This window comes from Anneissia japonica, unplaced genomic scaffold (assembly GCF_011630105.1).
Source record: "Anneissia japonica isolate Jap-2015-1 unplaced genomic scaffold, ASM1163010v1 scaffold832_len162442_cov175, whole genome shotgun sequence".
Taxonomy (NCBI): Eukaryota; Metazoa; Echinodermata; class Crinoidea; order Comatulida; family Comatulidae; genus Anneissia; species Anneissia japonica.
In genome coordinates this window covers 115,171-129,955 of record NW_022744507.1, presented here as the reverse complement: position 1 = coordinate 129,955, position 14,785 = coordinate 115,171, and the positions used below count along the sequence as shown (strand labels likewise).

Sequence of the window (14,785 nt, the reverse complement as noted above, 5' to 3'; positions counted from 1 at the left end):
CATCCTATATACATATACTGTATATACAGTATATATATACCGGTACTATATATATATATATTTATATATATATAGATAGATAGATAGAAAAATGTTTTTCTATATATAAGTTAAAAATTGAGTAAAGGTCAAATTGAAACATGCAAGCTTAAGAGATTTGCGGAATGAATTAAAATCAAACAAAAGGTTGTTCCTGAGATCGCAGGGCATGCAATGGTTAGAAACAGAATGGATTAGTTCTGGATTGGTGAATATAAACGAGATCATTGGAGGGCTGACAGTTTACTTTAATAAAATTAAAGATATTAATTGCATATTTCCTCCAAAGGCATTTGGCCAGTGGCGGATCCAGGAGTTCCAAATAAAGTGGGCCTAAGAAGGGACATTCACAGATGGAGGGAGTCTCGATAACAAACGATCCTTGACAGAGAAATAAGCCCCAAACATGCTGCGCATGAGGCTGCCAGTCTTAACTTTGACGGAACATTTAATAGGACAACAGGCTCTTGACATACTTGTTGGATATTTCCTGATTTCTGAAGGTGACCCCGGTTGAATGGTAGCCAAGAAGGAACCCCATGCTCAATAATAGGACCAACAAGAGCATTCTAAAAGTCTAGGAATTATAATACAATGTTTTTAACAACCAATTTAGATTTAGAGAGAGGACAATAATCTGTATGCCTAATGGTTAAAATGTATACAGAGGCCATGTTAAAGACAAATGAGATAGAAACTATACATCATTTAGGCCTACTCCTTGAAAATCTTTATGATATTACCAAAATGAACATATATGCCAAATATTTAGTTTTGTTGCCTAAGAAATGATATATCTAAACTTAATTGATAGAATCATGCAAATCGTCACAAATTATTAGGTCTATTAAGTCTTTGACTTATAGAAGAATTTTAAAAAAGACTATCAAGAATGAAATAAAGGGAAACAAAATAATAATAATATTAATAATAATAATAATAATAATAATAATAATAATAATAATAACAATGATAATAATAATAATAATAGTAATCATAATCATAATCATAATAATAATAATCATAATCATACAATACCAGTACAAAAACTCAAAATAGAAAGAATATCAATTTAACAATTTAATAACGTTAACGATATCAGCTTACTTGAGGGCGGTGTAATGGAAAAAAAAAATTAAGCTACAGGAGGGAACAGTTATAGCAGTTTATTGTTTAGAAGATAGGAGCTCTCGGCGACCACGACGTATGAGCGATGGGCATAGTGGGATACAAAACAGGAAGCGTACTAAAAAGTTCCGGTTTTCAGTGTTCAAGTGGCGGCTAAGTGCCGGGGTAGGTACTCTGCTGACGAAAACTTGGTAAGGTATTTACATTAACCGTTAATAATATACTGTTAACAGTTGATATCTCTTTAGTTTAATATTACGTCAATAATAGACGCACCGTCTAGTTTTAGTTTGGTTTGAATCGACCGTCATCACGTAGCTTAGCCAAGACCTAGCCTACATTTTCACTGCCACTGACACTGTACCAGTCTGTGACAGAGGCGTAAGATAGTAGATACCAATTGCTGGTAGTTAGGCCTAGCTATAGCCTTAATACAAAGGCCAAGGCTAACCTGTACGAGACTCTACAAGGTGATTATGGCTTATGCCTGTGCTAGGCCTAGGCATAAACCATTCCTAGCTTATTTGGTGTGTCGTAAATTAAACTGATGTGATCATATTAAAACAATATAATAACTAGATTTAAACTCGTCACTGAGGACGAGTTTGGTGATCCGCCGTACTTTGACCCTCACGAAGCACGCACGGTTCTGATTGAAAAGTATTATATGCTAAAACATGCTCTATTTAAAGAGTAATTTTGAGAATTTTAAAAGGAATTTTAAAGGAAAAGAGTAGTTTTGAGCATTTTAAGGACTTACGAATGTGTACACAAACGTCTTTACGTCCGTGCGCACGGTAATGTTATTAATTCAGTGTCACAAACCCAAAACATGTAACCGAAACGTAATTTCCAGCTTCCGTACGAGCTGTGGGCGTGGAAAGAGCGTACGGCGCGTAAATTATGGAAAGTTTTGGAATGAAGAAAATGACCCGAAACGTTTAAATTTTCCCTTCATATAACCTATACTGTTAAAGTCTGATAGCGTCGAAATACAGTCTGCCGCCCTCTCTATGTTCTATTTTTACATCTTTCAAGAATGAGAGATAAGAATGCTCTAAAAATTCATTCTTTTTGACCATGCTAACGTGATCAAGATGAAAAATAAAGGGACACGTCCGAAAGAGAATTGATTTAGCTATAACATACTCACAGGTGGGAGACAATCAATCAAGATAAGCGAGATACGTTCAAACGAGTATAAAAAGTAACAACGTCATAAATAAAAATTCAGTTTTTTCTTAATTCAAATGGCAATATGATGACGTCACAATGTCCTATCAGCCAATATGATCTATAAATTCGTATCCACAACTCATGTGCTTTCAGAATATGTAATAAAAATTGGGGGTCACCTTTCATCCTAAGGAGCTATAACTGATTAAAAATATTCAACTTTTTATGCATATATAAATGTTGACACATGCGTACGCACACGTTAAGTCGCGCGAACGGAAAATTAAGGTACCTGACATTCAACCTTGACCTGAAGATTATGCTCACTTAATATGATTCAGAAATGACGAATGGTTAAGATGATATGGGCTCATCAACGTTTTGAGGAAAGAAAGATGTGGGGGGGTCAGAAAAAACAATTTTTTGACCATGATGACGTCATCAAAATGTAAAAAGAAGTCAAATATATGAAAGAGAATTGTCTCAGCTATAACATACTCAAAGTTGGAAGGAAGTTGACAGCGATTGTGCGTAACTCGTGGCATTTTTTGAGATATCGTGCGAACAGAAAAGGGGAGAAAGAAAGAAGTATGAGAAAAAAAAGAAGATGATGATGATGATCCTGATAATAACAAGAGGTGATCCGCTAGTGTAGCGGATCACCAATAATAAGTAATAATATTAATAATAATAATAATATAATTTATACAAAATAAAATTAACCCTAGTGTAGGCCTAGGTACCCTCCTAGGCTATGCACCACATGATAAATACAAAGTTTTACTATAAAAAAAAATCCCCAAAAATATCACAAAAAAACTACTCATTCTCAGTATCATAAAAAACTTTATTTGAGGAAAAGTGAGCCACTGGTTACGGTTTATTTGAAGTTTCTGAGCGCGTGAATAGCAAGTTGCATGTTAACAATAATATTTCTGTCACTTTTTGCCATATATTTCTGTAAATTTTTTTTAATTCTAAAAAACAGTGTACATTTTGATTGTAAATTTTTACTGCAAATTATATTGGTTATGTATGATGTAGCTTTAATACACAATGATCCGAAAATTTATGAATTTTTCAAATGACCTTTGACCCACGATTCCGAAATTGAAATTCGGGAAAAAAATGAAAATATATAAATAAATAAATTCAAAGAAATAAATAAATAAAAATATGTCATAAAAAAAAGTCTTGTGCTTGCAAGCCTTGTCGTATTCTCAGTGTAATTGCATTGTCTGGAAAAATGTTGGCGCAATTTGTGACGGGCTTTATTTAATGGTGTATAAAATTTCGCAAACTATAATATAATAAAAACTATACATAAATATATATATGACAAAATTATTACCAGAATTAATCTGTAAGTATCATTTGTTAACTTTTTAAACACATTTATTTACATCAAAAATTTGCCGTTTATATGCAGCACTTTCATTAAGATCGTTATGGTTTACCTCGCGACAATGTGTACATGACGGCCGATTTATAGCCGATCATCGATTTTGCTATGCCAAAAAAAAAAATTGCTACGCCTCGTATAATACATTCATTCATATTACTCACAATTCTCTGGAAAAAACGACGAATTTTAGAGAAATTTGCAAAAGTTGATAACTTAATAAATGTTGACCGATTTCGAAAAAAATCAAAATGGTATACTACTTCGACCCCTGAGTGACCTGACTGACCAGAAGAAAATGTTTCAACCAATCAAAAAGCATTTTATATGAATATTTTCTTAAGGCCTTTGTTGACAAAAACATGCTTGGCTGAACTGGGTTGACACTAATTAAAGTGTGTGATGTCGTGCATCATGTCGTGTCTACCTACCGTAGGCCTTTACTTCTGAAAGACATACCCAGCTAGGCCTAGGCTAGGCCATTCTAATTAAGTGATTCTAATTAAATGTGATACTGTACTCAAATACTTATTACAGTATATTCATCTATTCTTGTATACAGGAATTTGTTTTGGCCGAGGCCAGTCAAGGTAGGTCTAGCCACCAGAGGCCTAATATTGTAGGCCTACCGTTTGACCTCGCGTTCCAATATAAAGTTTTTTGTGTTTGCATGTGCTCATTGATTGCGACGGGAGTAATCAGTTTTGGATACCACGGGCTACATAGCAACCGGTCACAATGGAGTTTCATTGGCGGATTCAAGAGGGATTGGGTGAGCCGGCCCGGCATCCCCTACAATGTTTTAACATTATAAAAAAAATGGAGAAAAAAGTAAAATTATAATTAAATTTAGGTCTGAGAATGCTGACCTTACTGGGGCTGATGTGCTTTAGACCCTCCGCCTGTGAAAGTCCCTTCCTGCCCCCCCCCCTTTATTTTGAATTCCTGGATCCACCACTGATTGTAGTCTGAATAAGGTATAAGCAGCCTTCTACTCTTTATGTGGATACAGAAATTGGTGTTAGAGTAGTTGGACAGTAGCCTAGTATGAAAAATGCTGTTTCATACTTCTCAATACATGGTAGGCATTTCCTTCCTCCTTTTGGTTATAAGACTTTCTGACATAGTACCATAGAACTTTACTCTATTTTATTTATATTTATATAATTTCAGGTTTAAACATTTCAAGACATCTACTGTAATTTTAGAAAAGCATTCCTAAAGCAACTCCAGTGTAACCATGGCAACTATGAGATCAATAAAAAATGTGGCCAAAAACTATTCACCTGCGCAAGTGAAAGTTCGAGAGGCCACATCAAATGACCCCTGGGGTCCATCGAGCTCTGTCATGTCAGAAATTGCTGATTTGTCGTACAACGTTGTGGCTTTTACAGAAATAATGACTTTATTATGGAAGCGGTTAAGCGACCACGGCAAAAATTGGCGCCACGTTTATAAGTCATTGGTTGTGCTGGAGTACATCATCAAGACGGGGTCTGAACGCGTTGCGCAGCAGTGCAAAGAGAACATCTTTGCCATCAATACATTGAAGGATTTTCAGTTTCTGGACCGTGACGGTAAAGACCAGGGAATGAATGTAAGAGAAAAGTCGAAGAATCTTGTTGCACTTTTGAAGGATGATGAGAGACTTAAGTCTGAGAGGACGCGTGCCCTGAAGGCAAAAGAGCGTTTTGCGCAGTCTTCACAAGGTATCGGTAGTGACACAAAACCGAGTGTAGCTGGAACAGAGTCTAGTAGCAGCTCATCACCAACATCAAACGGAGGTAGGACGTTTTTATTAGAATTTACGAAGGTGTTATCCCAATTTCTGACAATTTGAATTGTGGGTCAGTCAGATTTAATAAAAAATCTGATATTTTAGTTTGTTGGATCAGTGACAGTAAAATGCAATCTCAATTTTCAGTATTTTTGTTGGATCAGTGACAAAATGATTAAATACAAGCATATTTTAATTCTTGTATTTAATCATTTTTTAGTTTAATAAATGTTTAAGTACAAGAATACTTTAATCCAGACCATTTAGGTGACAGGCGTCACTGACCTAATTTGGGTGTTGGATGTAAACAATGGACTGGCACAGCAGTATTTACATGGAGATTGCTATGACGGCTGTCTCTTGTTATTGCTGTAAAGATCATCACACTTGTGCTTTTAAACATGATTTAGATTACTCTTGAGTTGATTGTTGATGTCCCAAAATTCACCACACAAACTTTGTGTGACTGGTCATCCAATGGAATTAGGGATAACCACGGCAAATCTTCTTCATATATCAAGGACAAACATGTCTGTAGCTATAGTAGGCCTTTACTGTACTGCAGTACCCTGTGCCGTATGGCACGTAGACGATGATGAATACAGTAATCTTGGTTTCTAACGTCAGTAAACTAACACCAAATTGATTGGGAGTTGAACTTGACATTTTTGCATTATTGGTTTGCTAATGCTCTAAAGGATACTGGTCCAAATATTGAGATTTTTCAACAAATGTTAGGCCTAGGCCCTGCATATCTGCGATCTGTTTAGGTATGCACTAGAGTCTTTGACCCGCGAACTACACTACAATTTCTAGGCTGCCTGGGCTAAGGTTTACGAAGGATCACAAAGATTACAAAGCAAGGAGAACACTAGTTAAGTAATTGAACCTTTCCTTGCCATTTATTTCTCACGTTAATAGTGGGAGCGCAGAACGAGCGATGCAAACAGGGCCACTAAAGTCCCCTGAAATCTCGCCCTTTATAGCGCACTCCTAATTTTATTAGAGCAAGAAACACACAAAAGCAATCCTGTGTTTGATATCAGTACTCTGAAAGGCTATTTTGGTCTGCTGCCCTCAAGGGCATTTTCCTGCTTTCAGTACAGAGTATAAGATCGATTTTTGCACTGTTGCTGTGTTATATAGGAAGTAAAGCACATTGCTGCCAGGAAATGACCCTGGTCTTAGCCTCCAAATTAAAGTAGGCAGCTTTCCTACCGTATTTGGATTATCCATAACTAGGGACAAAAAATGTGTGATGGCCAAAAATTCAATGTTGTTAATTATTTTTGTAATATCATTCTCTCTAAACTCAACCACTGTACTTAGTTTAAAACAAGGAATATCTATTTTCTGTTTTACTTTTGTGGGATTGTCAGTTATTTCTGAAAAGAAACAGTGTATCTTGCTTTGAGGATTTGATAAACAAACAGTTTTTGAAATGTATGTAATCAAATGGTTACAATTGTAAATTTGAAATTAAATTTACAGATAACAAATACATTTTTTAACCCAATAAAACAAATTACACCCAATTACATTAAAATGTAATTATAATTTATTACAATTACGAATTATGATTACCCCATGCCCCATAAATTTAAGGTAGTGAATAAGTATAAAGTTACCTAAGCCTATCATGCAGTACTAGTAACTGATTGAATAGTGGCCCACGCCAAAATTCTGTTGAGAGGTATAACATGTGTGAGTGATAATTTGGGGATCTTCTTAATAATCCAATGCTGAACTGAACAATTACAGTATCTCAGAAGTTGCGTAAAGAAAAATTATCTCCGGTAGAATTATTGTTTGTTTATATTATAAATTTGTAAGGGGCAGCACATGGTATTAAAAGCGGCCAACCACATGTGCGGACGGTGACTCTACTAAGCAGTATGGTAATAATATTTTTTTAAATATTCTGCTCAAAGTACTTTAAATATTTCATTTATTTTTTTATGTTTGGTTCATAGGTTTTAAATATCACACTTTTCCAAGAAATATTGGTGCTGGACACATGTGTTTTTTTTTTTACAAGAGATCAAAGTTTAACCTTTTTCACCAAGATCTATAAGATCTATAATCTCAAGCACCAATGGTTGGTACCATAAATTATCACATCCATAGCAAACTACAGTGCAGTAGGGAATTCCCTCATACTGTAGACCTACTGTAGGCATCACTCCGATGACCGGGGTACAGTAATACTGTAATGTGAAAAGCGCTCTGAGACTTTAATGTCTAGAGTGTTATATACCAATGTACATTTATACAGTATATCTCTGTGTAAAGTACTTAATTTAAAATTATTAACTGTTTTTCAGAACATGTCTGTATACAGTAGTACTGTATGTATAGAGATTATCATGTAGGCTTGTAATATGTGTCAAGGGTCATTAAGAGCCTTTCCAGCAATTCTTATTAACTTAACTGAATGCTTTTAACATAATATCGACATAAAAACCAACTTGCAAACCACAGGTTGCCAAGATATTCTTGTCTACTGTATGCCTTTGGTCTTGACCTTTTGCTAAATTTTAATTATTTTACCAGTTCAGAAATGATATTTAGTCATTCTAAATATATTTCTGGTTTAATTTTCTGCACTTTAAAATGCATACTATAACTCATCTCAGTGTTCTCCCAAAGCCGTCTTAGCCGTCAATTTTACCGGTAAAAATAACCAACCAACCAGTAAAAATTTTGAGTTTGTAAAATAAAAAAAACTATTGATTAGGCTTAGGTAGTCCAGACTGGCCCTTTTAATAAATTAACATCATTCCAGTCTATATCTACACTATGAATATGTGTTGTTGTGTCTTCAAGTCATTTAACCCAACTAAAAAGGGGTAACGTACCTCACATTGTGCGCATTGCAATTTTTTATGGACAAATTTACCAGTAAAAATTTTTCAGTTGGGAGAACACTGCATCTAGATACTAGAGAATATACTTACTTTCTTAATGAAAAAATAAATATCCCAAACATTATATGGTCTTGTTGCTACAGTGTCGCTCAGACACTGCATGATCTACAGTTTTCTTTTTCATTGATGCTCTAACATTATTTTACCATTTGATTCATAATTTCAACCAAGAATTTATGATAAATTACGTACTGAATTTGTTACTTATGATATGAGTTTTACTAACGTATAATAAATCAGATAAAATAATAATGTATTATTTCAGGTATATATATTTTTAAAAAGTACATACAAAAATTTATAAAATATATACAAATTCAAACAAAGAAGCTTGGCAATAAAAATTGAATTGTGGGCAACTGGGATGAAATTACATTTAATAAAAAGATAAAAGTATTATAAATATTAAAATATTAACATTTTTTAAAAAAACATTTAACACAAGTATCATTGTAAGACTCAGTAGCAGTGTAGTAGTAGAAAAACTGGCAGACTGCAGAAACATTACTAGATTTGTCTCATAATTTCAACAATAAATAATATGTTCTACATTTATTTAAAATGTCTGATTATACCATTAAATGTCAAATACACACAAACAGTTGCTCAATTGATTTTGTCAGCATTTAAGGCTTTTCCTCTCAGCAGGAGATAGTCATACCAGGCCGGCTCACTCGGAGATCGAGCAAGCACGCCCGGCAACTGCAGGAGAAGAAGACCTTCAGCTACAACTCGCGCTAGCCATGTCACGAGAGGAGGCAGAACAACAAACCAAACAGACACGCAGTGATGACATTCGGTTGCAGATGGCCCTCAACGAGAGTCTAGAAGAGGTATGTACTGCATGTAATCTTCTTAGTAATTTTGGATGTGATCTAATGATGAAATTTTGATGTAGGCCACAGCCTTTTTAATTGTTAGAAATTTGTTTGGAAAATTGATTCAGACTACAACATTTGAACTTTGATACCCTTTAGAATCCATGTAACTATAACATGGGATTATTATTGTTGTTGAAGAAAGCATTTGCTAGGAATTTTCTTATTGTAAAATATCCTCTGCTATAACCCTGTAAATTAGAAAACAAAAATAGTTCTGATTCTCATTTGGCAATGTGGAAAATAATAATATAATAATAATAATATTGTAGTTTTTATATAGCGCACATATCCATCTAATGTAAGATGCTCAGGGCACTTGATATGTGGAGTAGCAACTCGATCAATGAATAGCAATAAAAATTTGTGAAGTTACCAACCACATAACTTTTAATACTAACCAAAGCAATACTGTCAGAATCCATTGAGTTGATATAATAAGATTATTATTAACACACTTTTGTCTAAAGTTTACCTACAGTATCACTGTCAGGGGCAGATCCTGGGACTAGGACAGGAGATCCAGGCCCCTAAAAATATAGTGGAAAAAAAATAATTAGTGGATATTTGTATGCCAGTATCCACCAAACATGATTATTAGTGAACATACTGTACTATACTTTTTTCAACTTCTTGCACCCTAAAGGGTCTTTTTACAAGTTTCATTGTCTTCTTGTACATATTTATAAACAAGGCAAGACAAACAAAATAAAATGAATATAAAAAAGCTTAAATAGAATTCAGTGTTAAAAATTACACATAAATAATAATAACAATTTTTAAAGCGCAAACATCACCCCCAAAATTGGTGCTCAAGGCGCAGCGTCAAAACAACAGGTAGAGAACAAAGAGGAATCACAAAAACCAAGTGTAAACATGTTTATTTTTTTGGTAAATTTTATTATTAAAAATTAAAAATGGCAGCACAAGAAATGTTGTAAATGGAACCCACCATGTCAAGTACATACTTCTCAGCTTCTTGGGCACTTGATAAGTGACATCAATGTCACTCAATGACAATGTGAGGAATGTCTGCCAAAATAGAAACAAAACATGTACTGTCTAAGGTCAATAATAATGGTTAACTAGTGTAGGTGCCTTACATGATATTAACAAGAAGAGAGTGCAAGTCCTAACTATGTTTGTTTTTTGGGTAAGAATTTTCGATAACTGCTTCATTTTTGTAACTTTTCACGTAACCATTTGCAGTTACTATGAACATTTAAAGGACATGAACTGCTTTAAGTTGCTCCCAGACAATTGTAGTACAGTAAATGCAGGTTTAAATGACAGTGAAATGATAGTTTTAAAGATATCATACCAGACTTTGTGCAACAGTTATTCAATTTTTTTTATAAATCTATAGATATTACATTTTTAAAATTTTTTTTCCCAGACCAAAACACAGCCTACACAGCCTACACAGCCTACGCTTCTAAACCTGGCTGAGCCAGCTCCAGCACCGGTTAAGCCAGATCCATGGGGAATGCCAACAACTGGAACAACTGCAGTTGCAAGTGATCCGTGGGGAGCACCACCTGCACCTAGCTCACAGCATGCCATAGAACCATGGGGAGCTACATCGAAGCCAGCTATGCCTGATCCCTGGGCAGTACCAGCACCAGCACCAGCTAAACCAAATGTAGCAGCCAATGATCCCTGGAGCAAAACACCTGCACCTGTGCCTATTCAAAATGATCCATGGGGTATGGTTACACCTGCAGCAGCTACCCAATCATCTTCTGTTCCACCTGGAAGTCAGGTTGATTGGGGATTTAACAGCACTCCAACTGCAAGTGATCCTGATCATGAGTTTGACCTTTTGAGGTCGAATACTGTACCACAAGCACAACCTGTAGGGGCTTTTGATATGAGTCTTTTAAATGATGCTGTTCCTCAACCACAGCAAATGTTGAACCCATCCAAATCCTCTGTAGCCAAGACCCAGAAGAAGCCAGAAGACTTTCTGGGAGAGAATTCAAGTCTTGTGAACTTGGACTCATTAATAGTAGGTAAAACTGAGAGGTCAAACCCAACAGCGGAAGTCAGAAACCCATTTGTGTTTGGTGCAGCTCCATCTGTGGCAGCCCCTGTTAGTAACCCCTTTCAACAACAACAGGCCCCTAGACCAACACTTAACCAGATGAGAGCTCAACCAATGATGACTGCACCTGCACCTGCCTTTGGAATGCCACAACAACCAGTGATGATGGGTGCCTCAACCGGCCTGCCACCTCCATTAATACCAATGGGCCAGCCTTCAATGCAGATGCAACCTACCAACCAAGCAACTAATCCTTTTTTGCTTTAACAGTGTAAGTTTTATATATCCAATTCTCTGTCTTAAAAACTTTATCTTAAAAACATTATCTTGTAGACAGTAATCATAAATTGCAGCACTGTTATTATTTTTTAGCTGACTCTACACTTGTATTGTTGGCACTCAGTCTGTGGTGCGGTCTTACATAGTGCACAAGCACAAGCGAATTTGCCCCCCCCTCCCCCATTTTTGGAAAATAAAATAAAAGAAAGAAAAAAAAAATAATAGCTCAGAAAACCGAAATATCGCGGGGGCATGCCTCTGGACACCTAGGGTACTGTTATCTCGAAAGCCCCACTTTTGGCTGCCTTCTTTCATACATCTGTGGATCTGCGCCTGACAAGAGACTAAATGGTAAAAAAGATCTTTAACAATCTTAAGCAAAATTAAACAAATAGTAATCTGATAAATAAGGTCAAATAATATAACTATCAAATAAGCAAATAAAAAAACTCCTTTGGTACAGTTAGATCAACATTAGGAAAATGAAATCCAGGGAAAAATATATGAATACCTCACTGCTTCCCAGATAAGAAAGTATAATACATACTCCAAGTATTGAAATACACGCCATCGTGTTGGGATTCAGTATTTCGACATTAATTATGTCATCATCAGGAATGCTTCCCAAACTTATTTTCCGGGAACCTAGCTTGGCAATAAGCCTCATACGGCTATGGCATAACTTTTGCTGTTAAATAGTCCTTGTATTTGTTCATTTGATTTCCTCTCCAATTTATTGTGCTGTTACACAAACATTCTAAAAAGGGATTTGAATATCGACGCTTTCTTTATCGACACACTGCCTCTTCCATTATTCATGCTTTTGTCTCATCCCATTTTGATTACTACAATTATGTTTTTACGCACTTCTCAAATTTACAGACCCCAGAAGCTTCAAAACTCTGCTGCACAAATTATTCACAAAACGTTGATCTCACGTCACCCCTGTTCTTCGAGACTTCCATTGGCTTCCCATTGGTTCCCACATTAATTTCAAAATCTTGCTACTTACTTTTAAAGCACTTCTATTTAAGCAACCTATCTATATACATCAACTTACCCACATTTATGTTCCTGGACGCACCATAAAGATCATCTGATATTTTTTGGCTCTCTGTTCCCTGCACATCCTTAAGAACTATTGGCCATAAATCTTTTTCCTTTGCTGCACCTACACGTTGGAATTCACTCCCTGCACATATTAAAAACTGTTCTTCTGTTGCTTCATTAAAAAAATTACTTAAAACTCACCTTTTTCAACGTGCACAGCGTCTTTGATAATGCATTTAGGTTGTTTAATTGATGCTTTATAAATTCTTATATTATTATTATTATTACAATACTGTATTTTTATTGTTCCAAATATTATATCGATCTAGTGTGACCAATTTATATAATGCTGATATGTTTTTATTATCTTGATATTGTTTTACCAGTGTATGTATGATTTTACCTTTGACAAAGGACACACGAAAAATAAACATTGACAGTTTTTACGATATTTTCCGTTTACAGGCTCTGCAAGTTTAATTGAATTTCATGTCACATTTATAGGCAGTATAATTGGTATGTAATGTCAGCAGAATGGACATTGATAATTGATAAGTATAAACACATGGTTAATTAAACAATTTATTCTATGTACCTGTATAAATAAGACCAGCATTATATTGTAAGAATTGCATCATTTTTTTATGAAAGTGTACTATCACCATGTCGGATATGGTACACAAAGGCTTTCATTAAAACATTGGTTGGGAAAAAGATTAAAAAGAAACATGGTTCTGAATATTTTGTTAATTTTATTTGAATTTAGGCACTGGTAAAAACTAGTTACCACTGGTGGAAACCATTTGGAAGGCTTATTAACAAAAATCAGGTGTACTTAAGAAATTAAAAAATTGAAATCCAAAATATGTCAGGCAAACAATTTTCAAGACTTACTGTTGAATGATAGATTAAAGGAACAATTTATTTAATGGAATCATGCTAATTAGGTGGTAATTAATTTTGTTGTTAGTCTGGAAATATATTATATTTGTGTTTCATTAACATCACCAGCATCAGTAAAAATTATTGTAGCTATAAGATTGTATTCATCAATTCCCTGAATACCGCATATGAGAAGAAACTGTTTGAGAAAAATATAAATATAAGATTTTTATATAAACATGATCTTGAGTGAATTTATCGTACAATTTTCAATATTAAAATGGCTTCTTGTAACTGATTTTATTAATTGTCTACTTTGTGGAAGTTGTTATAAATTTCTGTTACATTAGATGGTGTGTGTATGATAAGTTTTTATGTGAATATGCATTATTCCCCATAAAATAGTCTGCCAATGAAATTGAACTGCATTTTCATCTAGTAGTTTTCTAAACAATGGTTAGTTGCTATAGTGATGTTGTCCCATTTCAGTAAAATTGTTATATCACATTATTATTTTTATAAATGTAAAAATAAATGTTATATCAGCTTGTGTTTTGTTGTGGATGTTTTATGGTAGTGGATTATTTTACAATTATATTCAATATTTAAATAGTTCCGATGCCACTAATATGTTAATATAATATAATGTGGCATAGTTTTAGCTATGTATTACATGCTTCACAAAGGGACAGTTCATTTTTCCTGTGCTATTTATTAGTACTTTATTACTATCACTCTGCTATATATGTAATTGTTTAATCTTCTATTTGTAGAAGTATGTTAGGCCTGGTTCATTTGAGTACGTGTATTCCCTATTAATAGAATTAATAAGTACAACTAATTTCCACTGGTACTGTAGTTTCTTATTCAGTTTGTTTTCTTCAGCTATACACTTCACACTTATTTTTACACATTTTAACTACTAGTATGTCAAAGTATTAACCATAACTTAACTTTTATTTGCTTTTTCCATATACAAATATACATAGGTTAATAGGGTCACCAAAGCAAGTTTCCTAGAGCAAATCTTAAAAAATAAAATAACGCTGTTGAAAAAAGTTGGTGCTTAATTGGACATCCACCTACTTCACCAACTATACCACAACCCAGTCATGGCACTTGCACGACAAGCCCTGGAGATTTTGCAATACGAAAATGAACACGTCATTATCATTATCGTCATTTGTGGCTAAAACATCCTTG

At 34.6% G+C, this 14,785-nt stretch overlaps 1 protein-coding gene across 4 annotated transcripts; it reads left to right on the top strand.

Annotated features, from left to right (window-relative positions):
* The first annotated feature begins 1,179 nt into the window (after positions 1-1,179).
* LOC117119664 (epsin-2-like) lies at positions 1,180-14,423 on the top strand. Of its 4 annotated transcripts, none has more exons than XM_033264500.1 (5): positions 1,180-1,332; positions 4,919-5,529; positions 9,095-9,282; positions 10,724-11,642; positions 13,166-14,423. In XM_033264500.1, exons 2-4 carry the CDS (start codon positions 4,986-4,988, stop codon positions 11,636-11,638), a joined length of 1,647 nt encoding a protein of 548 aa, XP_033120391.1. In that variant the 5' UTR covers positions 1,180-1,332; positions 4,919-4,985; the 3' UTR covers positions 11,639-11,642; positions 13,166-14,423. The 4 variants fall into 4 exon arrangements, with proteins under 4 accessions (XP_033120391.1, XP_033120393.1, XP_033120390.1 ...); XM_033264502.1 differs by having other exon boundaries at positions 1,203-1,358; positions 9,098-9,282; XM_033264499.1 differs by having other exon boundaries at positions 1,203-1,358.
* The last annotated feature ends 362 nt before the right edge of the window (positions 14,424-14,785 follow it).